We start from the raw sequence: 16369 nt of genomic DNA, 5'->3' as shown, positions 1-16369 counted from the left end.
TTCGGGGTACGCTTGCTTCCATTCGCCAGCGTTTTTGGTGGCCCACCCGGGAGCATGACACGCGTCGTTTCGTGGCTGCTTGTTCGGTCTGCGCGCAGACTAAGTCCGGTAACTCTCCTCCTGCCGGCCGTCTCAGGCCGCTTCCTATTCCCTCTCGACCGTGGTCTCACATCGCCTTAGATTTTGTCACCGGACTACCTTCGTCAGCGGGGAAGACTGTTATTCTTACGGTTGTCGATAGGTTCTCTAAGGCGGCTCATTTCATTCCCCTTGCTAAGCTTCCTTCTGCTAAAGAGACGGCACAAATCATCATCGAGAATGTTTTCAGAATTCATGGCCTTCCGTCAGACGTCGTTTCGGACAGAGGTCCGCAATTCACGTCTCAATTTTGGAGGGAGTTTTGCCGTTTGATTGGGGCTTCCGTCAGTCTCTCTTCCGGCTTTCACCCCCAGTCTAACGGTCAAGCAGAACGGGCCAATCAGACTATTGGTCGCATCTTACGCAGTCTTTCTTTTCGTAACCCTGCTTCTTGGTCAGAACAGCTCCCCTGGGCAGAATACGCCCACAACTCGCTTCCTTCGTCTGCGACCGGGCTATCTCCTTTTCAGAGTAGCCTCGGGTACCAGCCTCCGCTGTTCTCATCTCAGTTCGCCGAGTCCAGCGTCCCCTCCGCTCAGGCTTTTGTCCAACGTTGCGAGCGCACCTGGAAGAGGGTCAGGTCTGCACTTTGCCGTTATAGGACGCAGACTGTGAGGGCTGCTAATAAACGTAGAACTAAGAGTCCTAGATATTGTCGCGGTCAGAGAGTTTGGCTCTCCACTCAGAACCTTCCCCTTAAGACGGCTTCTCGCAAGTTGACCCCGCGGTTCATTGGTCCGTTCCGTATTTCTCGGGTCATTAATCCTGTCGCAGTTCGACTTCTTCTTCCGCGATACCTTCGTCGCGTCCACCCGGGCTTCCATGTCTCCTGCATCAAGCCCGTCCTTCGCGCCCCCGCTCGTCTTCCCCCCCCCCCCCCCATCCTTGTCGAGGGCGCACCCATCTACAGGGTCCGTAGAATTTTGGACATGCGTCCTCGGGGCCGTGGTCACCAGTACCTCGTAGATTGGGAGGGGTACGGTCCTGAGGAGAGGAGTTGGGTTCCCTCTCGGGACGTGCTGGACCGTGCGCTGATCGAGGATTTCCTCCGTTGCCGCCAGGTTTCCTCCTCGAGTGCGCCAGGAGGCGCTCGGTGAGTGGGGGGGTACTGTCATGTACTGTCATGTTGTGTCTTGTCTCTGTCCTTTCCCTTCACCCTGTCTCCCTCTGCTGGTCATTGTTAGGTTACCTTTTCTCCCCCGCTTTCCCCCAGCTGTTCCTTGTCTCCTCTAACTACCCATTCACCCCGTTTCCCACCTGTTCCCTTTTTCCCTCTGATTAGGTCCCTATATCTCTCTCTGTTTCTGTTCCTGTCCTTGTCGGATTCTTGTTTGTTGTGTTTCATGCCTGAGCCAGACTATCGTCATGTTTGCTGTAACCTTGTCCTGTCCTGTCGGAATCTGCCGGTCTATCTGAGCCTACCTATGTTTGGTTATTAAAGAAGCTCTGTTTAAGTTAGTTCGCTTTTGGGTCCTCATTCACTCACCATAACAATTATGGCCATGTCTCATTGATGGTATGATTTCAGATTGTTCTTATCAAATAAGAGTGAAAATAGTATGCTTTCCAGCTGGTTTCTCTGTAGCTGCTTGAAACAACTGCTAGCACTCTGACCAGCTCCCATTGGATCAACAACTATCACATCCATCGAACATTTTCATTTCCAGTTGGAATTTAACCTGTGTGGCCTTGGATATGTGCTTTCTGTCAAATAAGGATTTCTGGCAGTTCTAGGAATGCAAATGGTTAATGGCATTGTAAAATAACCAGCACATTTGAAATAGGAGAGTTGAAAGCTATGAACAGACTTAAAATGAGCAAAGAATGTACTTAGCTACAGTACAATCCGACTATATCCATTATTGACAAGAGCTATGCACAAATTAGACTAGTAGAGACTATTATGGACCAAGACTAAAATGCATTTTGGTACTGTTGTCTGCTGTTACTTGTTGCTTAAAAGGGAAGTTAAGGATTTTACAAAAATATTTTACAACTTGATGTTAGATGGTTTTTAACCCTGAAAGTAGTCTATGGACCAGGGGAAACTGTAATCCATGGTTCACTTTTCTCTAAACAGCCACTACAAACTTCAGATAACTTTAGCCACCAATAGCTAAAAATCAATGTGAGTGATATGTGCATGTTTTTACATCAACTTGAAGAATCTTGAACGTCCCCTCTTATAACGATTTTGTGATGATTTTATTAACTTTTTCTTTGTCCAGAGCTACTTTCTCCATCCTTAAGCAATGGAGAATGATGAAAGGAAGAATTTCAGAATTAATTTCCTCCTTCTTCCAAGAAAATGACAACCCTGTGGTTGTGAGGTGGTGAGAGGTGAGCCAAAGACAGAGAGGTCAAACAACCAACCTTGATGATTACTGAGAGGAAGTCAAACAGCAACAGGGACCGAGCGATGGTCCGGGACAACAGTGAGTGAAGGATGCAAGGTAATGGCATAAGACGCATTAGGAGGAGCCAAGCTTGTCGCAGCATAGGCAGGTCGAACAGGAAATGGAGCGGAAAAGAGGACGAGGGGAGAGGAGAGGAGAATCACTCGAATCAAGGTGGGACTTTGTCAGCGCTTTGACATGGGCTTACGTAAAATGTGTCATGGCGTGGGCTTGGCCAGTTAAGGAGGAGATGCCTAAACTTTTATTTGCCCTGCCTTATTTCCGTAACATTATGAAAAAGTTATCGAAAAAGGTTTGTAAAACTTTACTGAAGAAACATGCTGATTCTGTTATAATGCATTAGATTTATAAGTCATAAGTATCTATGAACTGCTTATAATACACCTAGAAAATAGTATATAAACTGATTTATAATACATTCTAAGGGACTCATACAGTACATTCTTAAAACAAGTAACAATACATTATAAATGTACACCCTAAGTAAAGTGTAACTAGTTTCTAATGTAGGATTGTGATACAAACTACAGTATGTAAAATCCTCAATGCAATTGTTTTTAAAATGGTTGTTGTTGTTCAGAGTTTATAAGTTAGCTTGTTGTTTAGCTAAGCTGTTAAAAATGACCATTATTACACTACTTCTGGACAAACTGGAGTGTCTGCAAACGTGCAGAGAATAGACTTGTATACTCAGCTGACAACTTTGTTTGAAGATCCTACTGCTATTCGTCTGGGGGCGGTATCAACGGGTGTGCAGGCGTGTGGAAGGTGTTGGACGGCAGATGCTGTAGTCATAGGAGGGATGGACCATCTTCCTGATGCAGCAGCACCTATGGTTGTGACCTTCTGCTGATCTCAAGGTGTGAAGGAGATGTCTATGACTGGCTCTATTTGAGGCAATGTGGGTCTCCGTTTTGTTTCACCAAGCAGTTAAGAAATAATGTGATGAACTGAGATTTTGACTTTCAACGTGGGTAACCAGTACCACCGAATCATGATGCAAATAAATAAAAATGACAACAACAAAAAATTGTAGTCAATTTCCAATTAATAAACTTTATTAAGAAGATTAGACGAATCAGTGGTAGAATGATAAAAAAAAAAAATCCAACTCATAAAGAAATAGGACAGTCTTAAAAGTGTCTGTGGTGATATCTGGATCACAAATATGTGATTTACTGAATTATGCTGAAGAGGTCAAACAATGAGACGTTGTTTAAAACATCATGAGATGCTACTTATATTTTTGAAGGATTTTAAAAGCATTTCACTAAGGTTCATTGAAACCTTTTTTGATTGAATCACTTCAGATGGATTTGAATTAAAACATTCTTAGGGATCGGCGTCCCGTCCCATCCCGGACAGTTGTAAATCATGCAGCGCCTTGTGTCACTATTGCAGATTTTATAGAAACAACAAATGTCGGTACATATAAGTGTCTTATATCGGCTGAAAGCGTAAATTCTTGTTAATATAACTGCACTGTCCAATTTACAGTAGCTCTTACTGCAAAAAAAATACCATGTTATTGTTTGAGGAGAGCTCCTGACAACAAAACACTTTTTCACTGCGATAGTTTTGATAAATTCACCTCTGAAGGTGAAATGTGTACTTACATTCTGAAATCTTGCTCTGATTTATCATCCAAAGGGTGCCAGAGATAACATGAAGTGTTGTTTTGTTAGATAAAATCTTTTTTCATATCCTAAAAAGGTCCATATAGCACGCACGATCAATTTTGTTTTTCCACTCGTTCAATTTGCAAAGAAAGGAATCTGTGAAACTCTAACCCTAAACATTGTTTCAGCCAGTCAAATCACGTTCGTATGTATTCACCAGAGATCCTAGAACGTAACCAGACTTCACACATATTTGGTCAGACAGCGAAACCTTCATGGCACGCTGAAGAAGTGGGCGGTCTTCACTTGAACGACTAAATTTGCCAAATAAGCACCAATCGGGGTCAAACAAATCCAGCTAGATAGCCAATGAGCTGGGCTTTATGGGAGTATCCAGAAACCATGTATCTGTTGGAAAATGTAGCTATTAACCTTGTGAGACAGCATGCCTTTTCCTTTTGGACAAAAATGATCAGAATATTCAGAGTTATGAAGTTATGAAAACTGGTTGTTTTGCACATTTTGAACTTATAACATGCTACTAATACTGGAAAAGCTAAATCAAAGTACAAGTTTACAGATTGTACGATATTCTTGCAGAAAAATGTCATATGAATGCAAATGTCTCCTTCACGACTTGCCCAAATGTACCTGGGTGACTTCACACTAAATGTCATGTAGTTCGCTCATACTTCAAGATATCCTTCGGAAACTTTGCACATACAACGCTGCCATCTTGTGGACACCATCGGAATTGCAACTAGTGGGACCTTTCTCTTGCATTTCAAAGATGGTGGTGGAAAAAAACGGTTGTTTTTTTTCTTTGTATTTTCTTCAACCAGATCTATTGTGTTATATTCTCCTACATTTAATTCACATTTCCACAAACTTCAAAGTTTCCTTTCAAATGGTACCAAGAATATGCATATCCTTGCTTCAGGGCCTGAGCTACAGGCAGTTATATTTGGTATGTCATTTTATCCCTAAGAAGATGTGCCTTCTGACATCATGAAGATGCTGTTTTCTGGTTATACATTTGTTTTCTAGTTGAGGAGTCAACAAATAAACCGATTACAAGCAGTTAAAGACACCCTTTTTCTTGATGTCATCAAGAAGTCATATTTTGGTTGTTATATAGTAAAATAACCAGATTACAGCCAGTTACAGCCAGTTACAGCCAAAAGGCATTGAAAAATCTCTTTTCAACCAACCCAAACAAAGACATACAGCGCCTTCAGAAAGTATTCATACCCCTTGACTTATTCCACATTTTGTTGTGTTACACCCTGAATTCAAAATTGATTAAATTATTGTTTTTCCTCAGCAATCTACATAATGAAAAGATGAAAACATGTTTTTAGATTTAAACATTTTTTAATTAAAAATGAAATACAGAAATATATAATTTACATAAGTATTCACACCCCTGTGGCAATACTTTGTAGAAGCATCTTTGGCAGCAATTACAGCTTTGAGTTGTCTTGTGCAAAGCTGATACCCATCTGTATTTGGGGATTTTCTCCAATCCTTGCAGATTTTCTCAAGCTCTGTTAAGGTAGATGGGGAGTGGCGGTGAAAAATAATCTTCAAATCTTTCCACAGATTTTCAATGGGATTCAAGTCTGGGCTTTGGCTGGGCCATTCAAGGACTTTCACATTCTTGTTCTGAAGCCATTCCAGTGTTGCTTTAACTGTATGCTTGGGGTCATTGTCCTGTTGGAACGTAAATCTTCGCTCCAGTCTGAGGTTGTTTGCAATCTGAATCAGGTTCACATCAAGGATTTGCCTGTATTTGGCTCAATTAATTGTTTTCTCTATCCTTACCAGTCTCCCAGTCCCTGCCAGCTGAAAATCATCCCCATAGCATGATACAGTCACCACCATGCTTCACGGTAGGGATGGTGTAAGACGGGTGATGAGCTGTGCCTGGTTTTCTAAAGACAGCGCTTTGCATTCAGGCCAAAGAGATCTCAGACTCTTTCACATGTTATTTAGCAAATTCCAGGCGTGCTGTTGTCTTTTTCTCAGGAGTGGCTTCCTTCTGGCCACTCTTCAATAAATCCCAGATTGGTGAAGTAATGTAGAGTCTGTTGTTTTTCTGGCAGGTTCTCCCATCTCAGACAGGGAACTCTGTAGTCCTGTCAGAGTGGTCATTGGGTTCTTGGTCACCTCCCCTCCCTTGACCGGTTGCTCAGTTTGGTCTGACGGACAGCCCTAGGCAGAGTCTGGGTACTTCCATATTTTTTTCAATTTCCCAATGATGCAGACCACTGTGCTCTTGAAAACGTTCAACACTCTAGAAATGGTTTTATACCCTTCCCCAGACATATCATCACAATTATATCTCAAAGATCTGTGGACAGTTCATTGGACTTCATGGTATAGTTTCCGCTCTGACATGCACTGTCAACTGTGGGACCTTACAGACAGGTGTTTTTCTTTCTAAATAATGTCCAAACAATTCAGTTGGCCACAGGTGGACTCCAATCAAGTTGTAGCGACATCTCAAGGATGATCAAAGAAAATTGGATGCACCTGAGCTCAGTTTGGAGTGTCATAGCAAAGGTGTATCAATACTTATGTAAATGAGATATTCCTGTATTTCCCTTTCAATACATTTGCAAAAATGTATAAAAACACGTTTTCACGTTGTTATTATGGGGTATTGTGTGTATAGGTGATACATGTCTGTTTTTTGTTTTGTTAATCTATACCAAATTCAGGCTGTAACGTAACTAAATGTGGAATAAGTCATGGGGTATGAATACATTCTAAAGGCACTGTAACTGTACCCACTTTTGCCTGCTGGGCTATGAGCCAAACTAAGCCATTTCAAATCTCCCTCTGACAACATTGAAGAGCATGACATCCATAGGAATATATTATTTAGGTACCAAAACATCAGGTGAGTTAGCATAAATTAGGATCTTCAATTCCATGTAATGCACTGGTATCCAGCGCCCTAAAGCATACAATAATGTTATAAAGTGCAGCAGTGAACAAGATTAGACTGTCTACTATGCACAAAGTGAGCCCACATGATCTGAGTAAAACCCTATTATGAAAACATAAAACAGATGAATAGCAAACATACAGTAAAACAATTATACACACACAAAGAAAAAAGCATTAAAAAGAAAATGACAAAACGTAGCACAATGTATGATTGGTTTGTGGTTTGAGAGATAAATACAGTAAGAAACTAAAGCAAATCAAAAGTTTGGCTTGAGCCAATTTAGTTTTTAGAACACTTTCACTAATACAATTGGTTCTTCCCTAGTAAGTACATTGCTTAAATACAGTATCCATATTACAAATATATTTACATTTATTTAATGGATGATTATTGGGAGTAATACTTTAATACGTCCCTTTCTTCTTTGTGAAAAAGAGACAAACTTCACTCACCACACTTAAAATCAGGTTTTGTTAAGTCATGTGGCTTATCATGATGCACAGTTTCTTAAAATACATAATCCCTCTATTTCGCATAAAAATACTTGTCTCTCACAGTGTAACGTGTCATCTTATCGTTCAAAAAATCTGCACATGGTGAAGAGCAATAACTTCAACCTTAAATACGGCAAACGGTGAAGGGATGCTGAAAATATAGCAGGGACATAGTTCACAGGTGCAAAACTTCGGTCTTCGAGGCCTATTCTTGTTTTTGGAAAATCAGTGGCATTAATCGATCATTTAAAAGTGCCAGGCAAAAACACATCACCCCAGGACAGGGATCCCCTGAGGACTGTAAGTTGAGCACCCCTGATTTAGATCTTGGTTTAGTCCATCGAAAATAGTCCCACAGTATTAGGGTCCTTCCATGCGGCAGACAAAAGGTGTGGGTTGGTTCTTTTAAGCATTGAGTCCTCCAGACCTCTAGATGGAGCTGCGTCGCTTGCTGTGTCCTAGTCTGTACGGGGTGAGGCTGTGCAGGCCCGTGGACACAGAACTGATGGCGGAATGGGGGTGGTGCATGCTGTAGACGCAGCCGTTGGAGTGAAGGGGGTGGAGGGCGTCAGAGGAAAAGGCCTCCCCCTGCTCCATGTAGGTGTCAGAGGTGGACAGGTCCCTGGGGATGATCATGGGGATGGAGTACTGCAGCTTCTCCCTGCTCTTGTACCACAGGCAGGAGCACATGGACTGGAAGTGGAGCACCTCCGCATACACGTTACGCAGCCCCCGCCCCGCTCCCCCAACACCACTGTTTCCGCCCCCTCCTGGTCCTCCCGTTCCTCCAGCTCCCCCACTGCACCCTGAGGCGGCCGAGGAGGAGGAAGGTGGGTCGGGGGCGCAGCCCGGGTGGTTGTGCCCTCCTGCCTGGCCATTCTGGGAGAGGAGGGCGCGCTGCTCGGCATCCCGCTTCTCATCCTCCGCGTTCATGGTCATGAAGCGCAGCACAACCAGGTTGAGGAAGGCGCCAATCACAGTCAGGCCGGTGAGGATGTACATGAAGCAGAAGGCCACGTACTTGGGGTTTGTCTGCAGAGCCTGGTCCTTCTGCAGCGCCACGTAGTCTCCGAAGCCGATGGTGGTGAGCGTGATGAAGCAATAGTAGTAGGCGTGGAAAAAGCTCCAACCCTCAAAGTGGGAGAAGGAGAGCGCACCCACGCACAGCGTGCTCATGCAGGAGATGAAGCCAATGGCCACCATGTTCACCATGGAGACCTCGGTGCGCCGCATGCCAAGGCAGTTCTTCAGGCGGTGCAGCAGATAGCGCACCAAGGTGTTGATGCGCTCGCCCAGGCTCTGGAACATGACCAGGGTGAGAGGGATGCCCAGCAGGGCGTAGAGCATACAGAACACCTTCCCCCCGTCTGTGCTGGGGGCAGCATGGCCGTAACCTAGGACAGAGAAGAGACAGGGGTAGAGAGTCAGTGGGATGGAACAGACTAAATATAGGCAGTTTCTTCAGTTAGTTAGTCAATTTAGTTATTTGAGTTACTTAGTTGAGTCAGTTGAGTTAGTCAGTTGAGTTGAGTTAGTTGAGTTACTAAGTTGAGCTATTTGAATTACTTAGTTGAGTCAGTTGAGTTAGTCAGTTGAGTTAGTTGTTACTTAGTTGAGTCAGTTGAGTTAGTCAGTTGAGTTAGTTGTTACTTAGTTGAGTCAGTTGAGTTAGTCAGTTGAATTAGTTGTTACTTAGTTGAGTCAGTTGAGTTAGTCAGTTGAGTTAGTTGTTACTTAGTTGAGTCAGTTGAGTTAGTCAGTTGAGTTGAGTTAGTTGAGTTACTAAGTTGGGCTATTTGAGTTACTTAGTTGAGTCAGTTGAGTTAGTTGAGTTATTCAGTTGAGTTAGTTAGTCAATTGAGATAGTAAACCCGGTCAGATAGGTGAAGGTCGAGAATGCCAATTCACTACAATTGTATATTCTTAAAACAGCCCATCTGATTAATGTTGAGAGGCTCTGGGAGAATGCAAGGGAGTTATGAATGCACAGCAGTAGTGGTAGTGAGATTGGCTCAGTATTGATGTCTTGTGGGAGAGAGAGGCCTTGAATTATTCATAACGAGTCAGTCTCTCTGGGGTTTGGCGAGTATAGACCACTACGGACAGTTGCTTCTAATTAGCACTTTACATTTTTTATGATATTTAAATAAGATCGAGAGCCATGGGGTTTGGAGGAGATGCACTTGCTCTCAATATGAATGCTCATTCTTTTTGAATACAGATCAGTTAGGGGCATTGTTTTTGATCATGTTACTGGTAGGTGTACAAGGTTTGTATTATCATTTATTATACTATTACCAGGCCAACTGAACAGGCTGTGACAGGATTGGTCCAAGACAAATAAATACCAGAGGGAGAGTCCCAAATTAAGCAGAGAGCCCAACTCTAGAAGTCAATGTCATAATGAAATAATGACATATGATTCGACGATTGGCACAGTTCTCTTAAAAGGGTTGCTAGGAGATGATAAACCGATTTTAGTGATCTTGCACTTATTGAGAGAGACACTTAAAACCACTTGAGATGATGGAATACGTTTTTTTTAACACTTCACAGCAGTTCCTAAGAAATGACTCATCCCGTGGACACTTGCTGAGCTGGCCGAACTTATAAACCCACCGAACCAGTGATCTGCCATGCACCCTGACACATTTCAGGTGAAGTATTGTTCAGGTTAAAAAATCAACCTTTAACCGACTATCAAAAGTGCAGCCAACCTCCATCCCACACACATCCTTTCCCACACACATCCTCTCCCACACACATCCTGTCCCACACACATCCTCTCCCACACACATCCTGTCCCACACACATCCTGTCCCACACACATCCTGTCCCACACACATCCTGTCCCACACACGTGTAATATAACATGGTTGTCAAGGGGGATGTGTTTCCACGGGCAGCAGACCCGTTGCATGCGAGAGCCTTGCAACCCGGTCTTAGATAACAATGACGCTGCAAATGGAAAACAATGTCCAATTGTTTGAAAGTAATTACTTTGCCGTTTGATTTAAATTCAAGGGATGTGGTTTTATTGTCACACCAACCTGTGTGGTTAACTAATCTGTCTCTCTGAAGGCAAATCAGTTTAAAGCCTTACCCGCCACGCTGCCAAAAAAAGACAACCATTACGAATGATACATTGCCTCTTGGAAAGGGAAAGCTGTCCTGGGCTTTGGCTCTGCATCCCCGAAATGAGAAGCCATAACTTTAACCTCCTGACGACACTTAGCTATTTTTAGTTCCATCTACTGTGCGTTAAAGCATTTATCTCTCTATCCTGAGATCTTGTGTTATTTTCCAATGAGTTTTCCATCTCTATCTTTCTTCACCTTGTCCTATAGGGGAGATGGAGAGGCTTTAATGGAGCAGAATGTTCTGTTGTCTCTTTTCAAAACGTGTTGAATTGATATTTCTACACTGTAGGCACCTGCCACTTACCCCAGGTGCGATAACTTAATTTGGTTTGAAGTGAATAAATCTCAATTTCAGTTAAGATTATAATTTTTGTGGGGCCCTGTGTGGTTGTAAATCAAACAAATACAGGTGAACAACAAAAGTTTTCAATTTCAATTAATTTAGGAAGAAATAGTGAATCGTGCAAATATGCCAATATATTTGACCACATCTGTAGGAACTAAACTGTTTAACAAAAATGAATAATGAGATTGATCGACACTAGAATTTATCAAGTGAATGGCAATATTTTCACGTAATGTTCTATGTTTCATTCACTAAATGTACTGAATGTAACGGCTCAATCAGCCAGGGCTGTTGTGTCAACCATCCGCCAGCCAGTCCTAATCTCTCATTGTCTTCTAATCCTCACGCTTTGTCACACCGGGCACCACATGTCACAGGTCGCTCCCTGCAGCTCCACCCATCTCACACCGTTTCCCTCACTCCATTGATATGCTCCCTGTTGTCAACCTTGAGAAGGACTGTAAAACCAAGGGATGAAGGTGGGATTACTTCACCAACTGATCAACAGGTTCTGTTGTCAATAACCTTGGGTGCGACCTCGATTGGTCTTTTCAAGAAAATTGTACTGCTGTCGTGGTTATGTAAATTATTCTTTACTTCTCCTTTGCAACATTAGATGTATTAACTCATTGCTGTATTCATAATTCAGCATAGCCCCTAGTCAAAGCTGCTGTTGTTACCTTACGTCTGGACGACAAACTCCCTCCTGGCCAGGCAATCCACATGCATCATTAGACCGCCAAGCAGTAGCTCATGCAGAATGCCTTATGTCTAGTCTGCTGATGTTGGTGTTCAGCCTAGTCGAGGGTTTCAAGGTTTTCCCCCCATGTCAATGTTCACTTCCACAGTTCCTCAACCAAGGTCGAATGGAAATGGCTGTGTTGCGCCAACATAACTACTTATGGAAATATTTATATTGTATATCCTTTGTGTCCTGGGTACTACTCTTCAGAGTTCTTCACCCAGGATGGTATACTGTAGGCTACGGATAACTGTAGAACTGCTCTGTAAATGACCGTGCAGAGCTTGGTACACAGTCTAAGTACTCTGTTGGACTCTGTAATGCACAGTGCACGCAGTCCTTCAACCAGGGTGTACAGTGCATTGGAAATGATTCAGACCCCATGACTTTTTCCACATTTTGTTACATTACAGCCTTATTCTAAATGGAGTAAATACAAAAAATCCTCATCAAACTACACACAATACCCCATAATGACAAAGCGAAAACAGGTTTTTAGAAATGTTTGCAAATGTATTTAAAATAGGGGTATTGTGTGCAGATTGATGAGACAATAAAAACATTTTAATCGATTTTAGAATAAGGCTTTAATGTTAAAAAAAATGTGGAAAAGTCAAGGGGTCTAAATACTTTCTGAATGCACTGTACACTATAGATGATAAGTATAATAAGTATAAGTACTCCCAGGCCTCGGGGGCATCTTGTGCTGCTGAACCAAGTCTCTCAGGTGACAGTTGAGGAGGCGCTGGTTGAATCCCGGGGCTGTCATGAGCTGTCACGACCAAGGAACAACTCCACAGGACACAGGGAAGTTTGGAGTGACAGTCGGGCGGCTCGTCACTATCGGGCAGTGAAGCTGGAGGCGACAGGGCTGGGAGCCCCCGCAGTGGGAGTGTGGGGAGGCCCCTGTTACACAACAACACGCCCCCTTTACCCTGTGCCTGTGTCCCCTCGCCCCGACATGATGACTCAGGATGTGTCAGTGGCTCTGGCTGACTCTGGCTGGCACGCAGCGGTTGCTCCTCCAGGGCCCACTCACATTGTCCAAACTGATTACAGCCACTGGGAGAGGAGAAGTGCGCCATCACCCTATATGGCAGGTAACGAGTCCACTAACTGTCGACTAAGAGATTAGATTGACGCCTGCCTGACTGACTGACCATCCGACCGACCTATGAACCCATGACCAGCTATTGGATGCTGTCACTGAACCTTTGACCAGCTATTGGATGCTGTCACTGAACCTTTGACCAGCTATTGGATGCAGAAAAAGGTCCTTTGATTTGATTCAGGCATTTTTTATGCCTTTCCTACGCACACCTTTCCTTCTCAGTAGTTGATATTCAGACTTACCTGAACGGACTTTGCAGGTGTGGTTCCCTTGTGCATACTGAATAAATGACATTAATCCGCTAAAAAAACATCCCACTTGCTGGCCAACAGATCTTTTCGTGTAGTTTTCATTCAATTGGGTTTTCAGTACATTCATCTAAAGCCATCCCTTTAAATTTGGTGTACCTTTAATTGGAATATTCTTGACAGACTCACTGGAATATATGGAGAGAGGTTCAGAATATTAGGGATCAATGAAAGAAAGACATGTAAATACAAACATATTCGTCTTCTTTTCAGCACCAATTGGTGGATTTAAAAAAATACTCTGATCTTGTATATTATTTAGGGTTAGGAAAGTATTTATGAATAATACATTTTTTAAAAGATTTGGAGATCCTTTAGGCACAAAATACATTGGTCAATCAAAAATAGTGGTTTGATTCATCCTGAATGTTGCCATAATCAATTGTTCAACCATGAAATATTGGAAAGTAGAAAAAAAGTGTACAATAGAGGTTGAATAATAGTCCTATAAATCTACCGTAATCCTCACTAATCATGGAACTGTATGACAACGGCCCAGTCATGGTGAACCGTGCTCCAGGCTCCACGTTTAACCTGCTACATGGTCTGAGTTCCATAATGATTCAAATTATTACACAACGTTACACTAACATGATCCACTAATGCTAGCGACCCTCAGCAACAACTACGTGACAGAGGAAAGAAAAGTAAACCAAAGGGAATGTTTCAAAACGTAAGCTAAAAATGTAAGGAAACTAACACTAAAGTGACAGTTCTAAACGTATTACTGACAATGGCTCCCAATAGGGGCTAATATTTAACATGATACAAATTGTAAAATAAAACATAGGAAAGCCAAGGCATATAATCAAAACATTCTAAAGCATGTACATCAACCCTACAGAAACCTATAGCTTGGGTCTCCACATTTCATCACCTCAGCAGGTTCAGCCCTACAGAAACCTATAGCTTGGGTCTCCACATTTCATCACCTCAGCAGGTTCAACCCTACAGAAACCTATAGCTTGGGTCTCCACATTTCATCACCTCAGCAGGTTCAGCCCTACAGAAACCTATAGCTTGGGTCTCCACATTTCATCAACTCAGAAGGTTCAACCCTACAGAAACCTATAGCTTGGGTCTCCACATTTCATCAACTCAGAAGGTTCAACCCTACAGAAACCTATAGCTTGGGTCTCCACATTTCATCAACTCAGAAGGTTCAACCCTACAGAAACCTATAGCTTGGGTCTCCACATTTCATCAACTCAGAAGGTTCAACCCTACAGAAACCTATAGCTTGGGTCTCCACATTTCATCAACTCAGAAGGTTCAACCCTACAGAAACCTATAGCTTGGGTCTCCACATTTCATCACCTCAGCAGATTCAGCCCTACAGAAACCTATAGCTTGGGTCTCCACATTTCATCACCTCAGCAGATTCAGCCCTACAGAAACCTATAGCTTGGGTCTCCACATTTCATCAACTCAGCAGATTCAACCCTACAGAAACCTATAGCTTGGGTGTCCAGATTTCATCACCTCAGTAGGTTCAACCCTACAGAAACCTATAGCTTGGGTCTCCAGATTTCATCACCTCAGCAGATTCAGCCCTACAGAAACCTATAGCTTGGGTCTCCAGATTTCATCAACTCAGCAGATTCAACCCTACAGAAACCTATAGCTTGGGTCTCCACATTTCATCACCTCAGCAGGTTCAACCCTACAGAAACCTATAGCTTGGGTCTCCACATTTCATCACCTCAGCAGATTCAGCCCTACAGAAACCTATAGCTTGGGTCTCCACATTTCATCCACGGAAATGATGAGGGTACGCAATAAGAATTCGGAAAAACGGCACAGGTTTTTATAGCCTACTTCACAGTGGAAAGTCATGTTGGTTTGATTTTCAGTTTGTTTCCATATGACTGGCTTCACATTCGTCTCCTGGGATCATAAGGGAAAATCATCTAAAACAATTGTTATGTGTACTTACAATCCCCTTCTCCAAGATAGATTACTAATTTACCTAGCTGTTATAAATAGCTCATCAATGTATAAATTACAGTGCATGGAGAATGCTGTTATTTCTATTAGAAAACTTAAGGTAGATGCTTTTGCAAGTGTATACATTTGGAATCATGTTCCATTTACGCACGCTTAACTCGGGTTGGAATTCTAAACGACCAGCAAAAGAATTAGATTCCATCGATTGTTTACTCAGTACTTATTGAAACAGTATAAACTGGGTGGTTCGAGCCCTGAATGCTGATTGGCTGACAGCCGTAGTATATCAGACTGTATACCATGGGTATGACAAAACATTTATTTTTACTGATCTAATTACGTTGGTAACCAGTTTATAATAGCAATAGGCACCTTTGGGGTTTATGGTATATGGCCAATATACCACAACTACAGTGCCTTGCGAAAGCATTCGGCCCCCTTGGACTTTGCGACCTTTTGCCACATTTCAGGCTTCAAACATAAAGATATAAAACTGGATTTTTTTGTGAAGAATCAACAACAAGTGGGACACAATCATGAAGTGGAACGACATTTATTGGATATTTCAAACTTTTTTAACAAATCAAAAACTGAAAAATTGGGCGTGCAAAATTATTCAGCCCCTTTACTTTCAGTGCAGCAAACTCTCTCCAGAAGTTCAGTGAGGAACCATGAATGATCCAATGTTGACCTAAATGACTATTGATGATAAATACAATCCACCTGTGTGTAATCAAGTCATTTATAAATGCACCTGCACTGTGATAGTCTCAGAGGTCCGTTAAAAGCGCAGAGAGCATCATGAAGAACAAGGAACACACCAGGCAGGTCCGAGATACTGTTGTGAAGAAGTTTAAAGCCGGATTTGGATACAAAAAGATTTCCCAAGCTTTAAACATCCCAAGGAGCACTGTGCAAGCGATAATATTGAAATGGAAGGAGTATCAGACCACTGCAAATCTACCAAGACCTGGCCGTCCCTCTAAACTTTCAGCTCATACAAGGAGAAGACTGATCAGAGATGCAGCCAAGAGGCCCATGATCACTCTGGATGAACTGCAGAGATCTACAGCTGAGGTGGGAGACTCTGTCCATAGGACAACAATCAGTAGTATATTGCACAAATCTGGCCTTTATGGAAGAGTGGCAAG

General features: G+C 42.7%; 1 protein-coding gene across 1 annotated transcript in view; it reads right to left on the bottom strand.

The window, feature by feature from the left end:
- Positions 1-3585: 3585 nt before the first annotated feature.
- The window catches only part of kcnk3a (potassium two pore domain channel subfamily K member 3a), a 65301-nt gene continuing 52517 nt past the window's right edge, over positions 3586-16369 (bottom strand). Inside the window, exon 2 of the mRNA XM_090242597.1 lies at positions 3586-9018. Within this exon, the coding sequence (XP_090098723.1) occupies positions 8054-9018 (965 nt within the window). The 3' untranslated portion in view covers positions 3586-8053. The remainder of the gene's footprint in view (positions 9019-16369) is intronic.

This window comes from Oncorhynchus mykiss, chromosome 8, assembly GCF_057628025.1.
Source record: "Oncorhynchus mykiss isolate SJ-2025 chromosome 8, ASM5762802v1, whole genome shotgun sequence".
In the NCBI taxonomy this organism is placed as follows: domain Eukaryota; kingdom Metazoa; phylum Chordata; class Actinopteri; order Salmoniformes; family Salmonidae; genus Oncorhynchus; species Oncorhynchus mykiss.
This window is presented reverse-complemented; position numbering and strand designations above follow the sequence as displayed.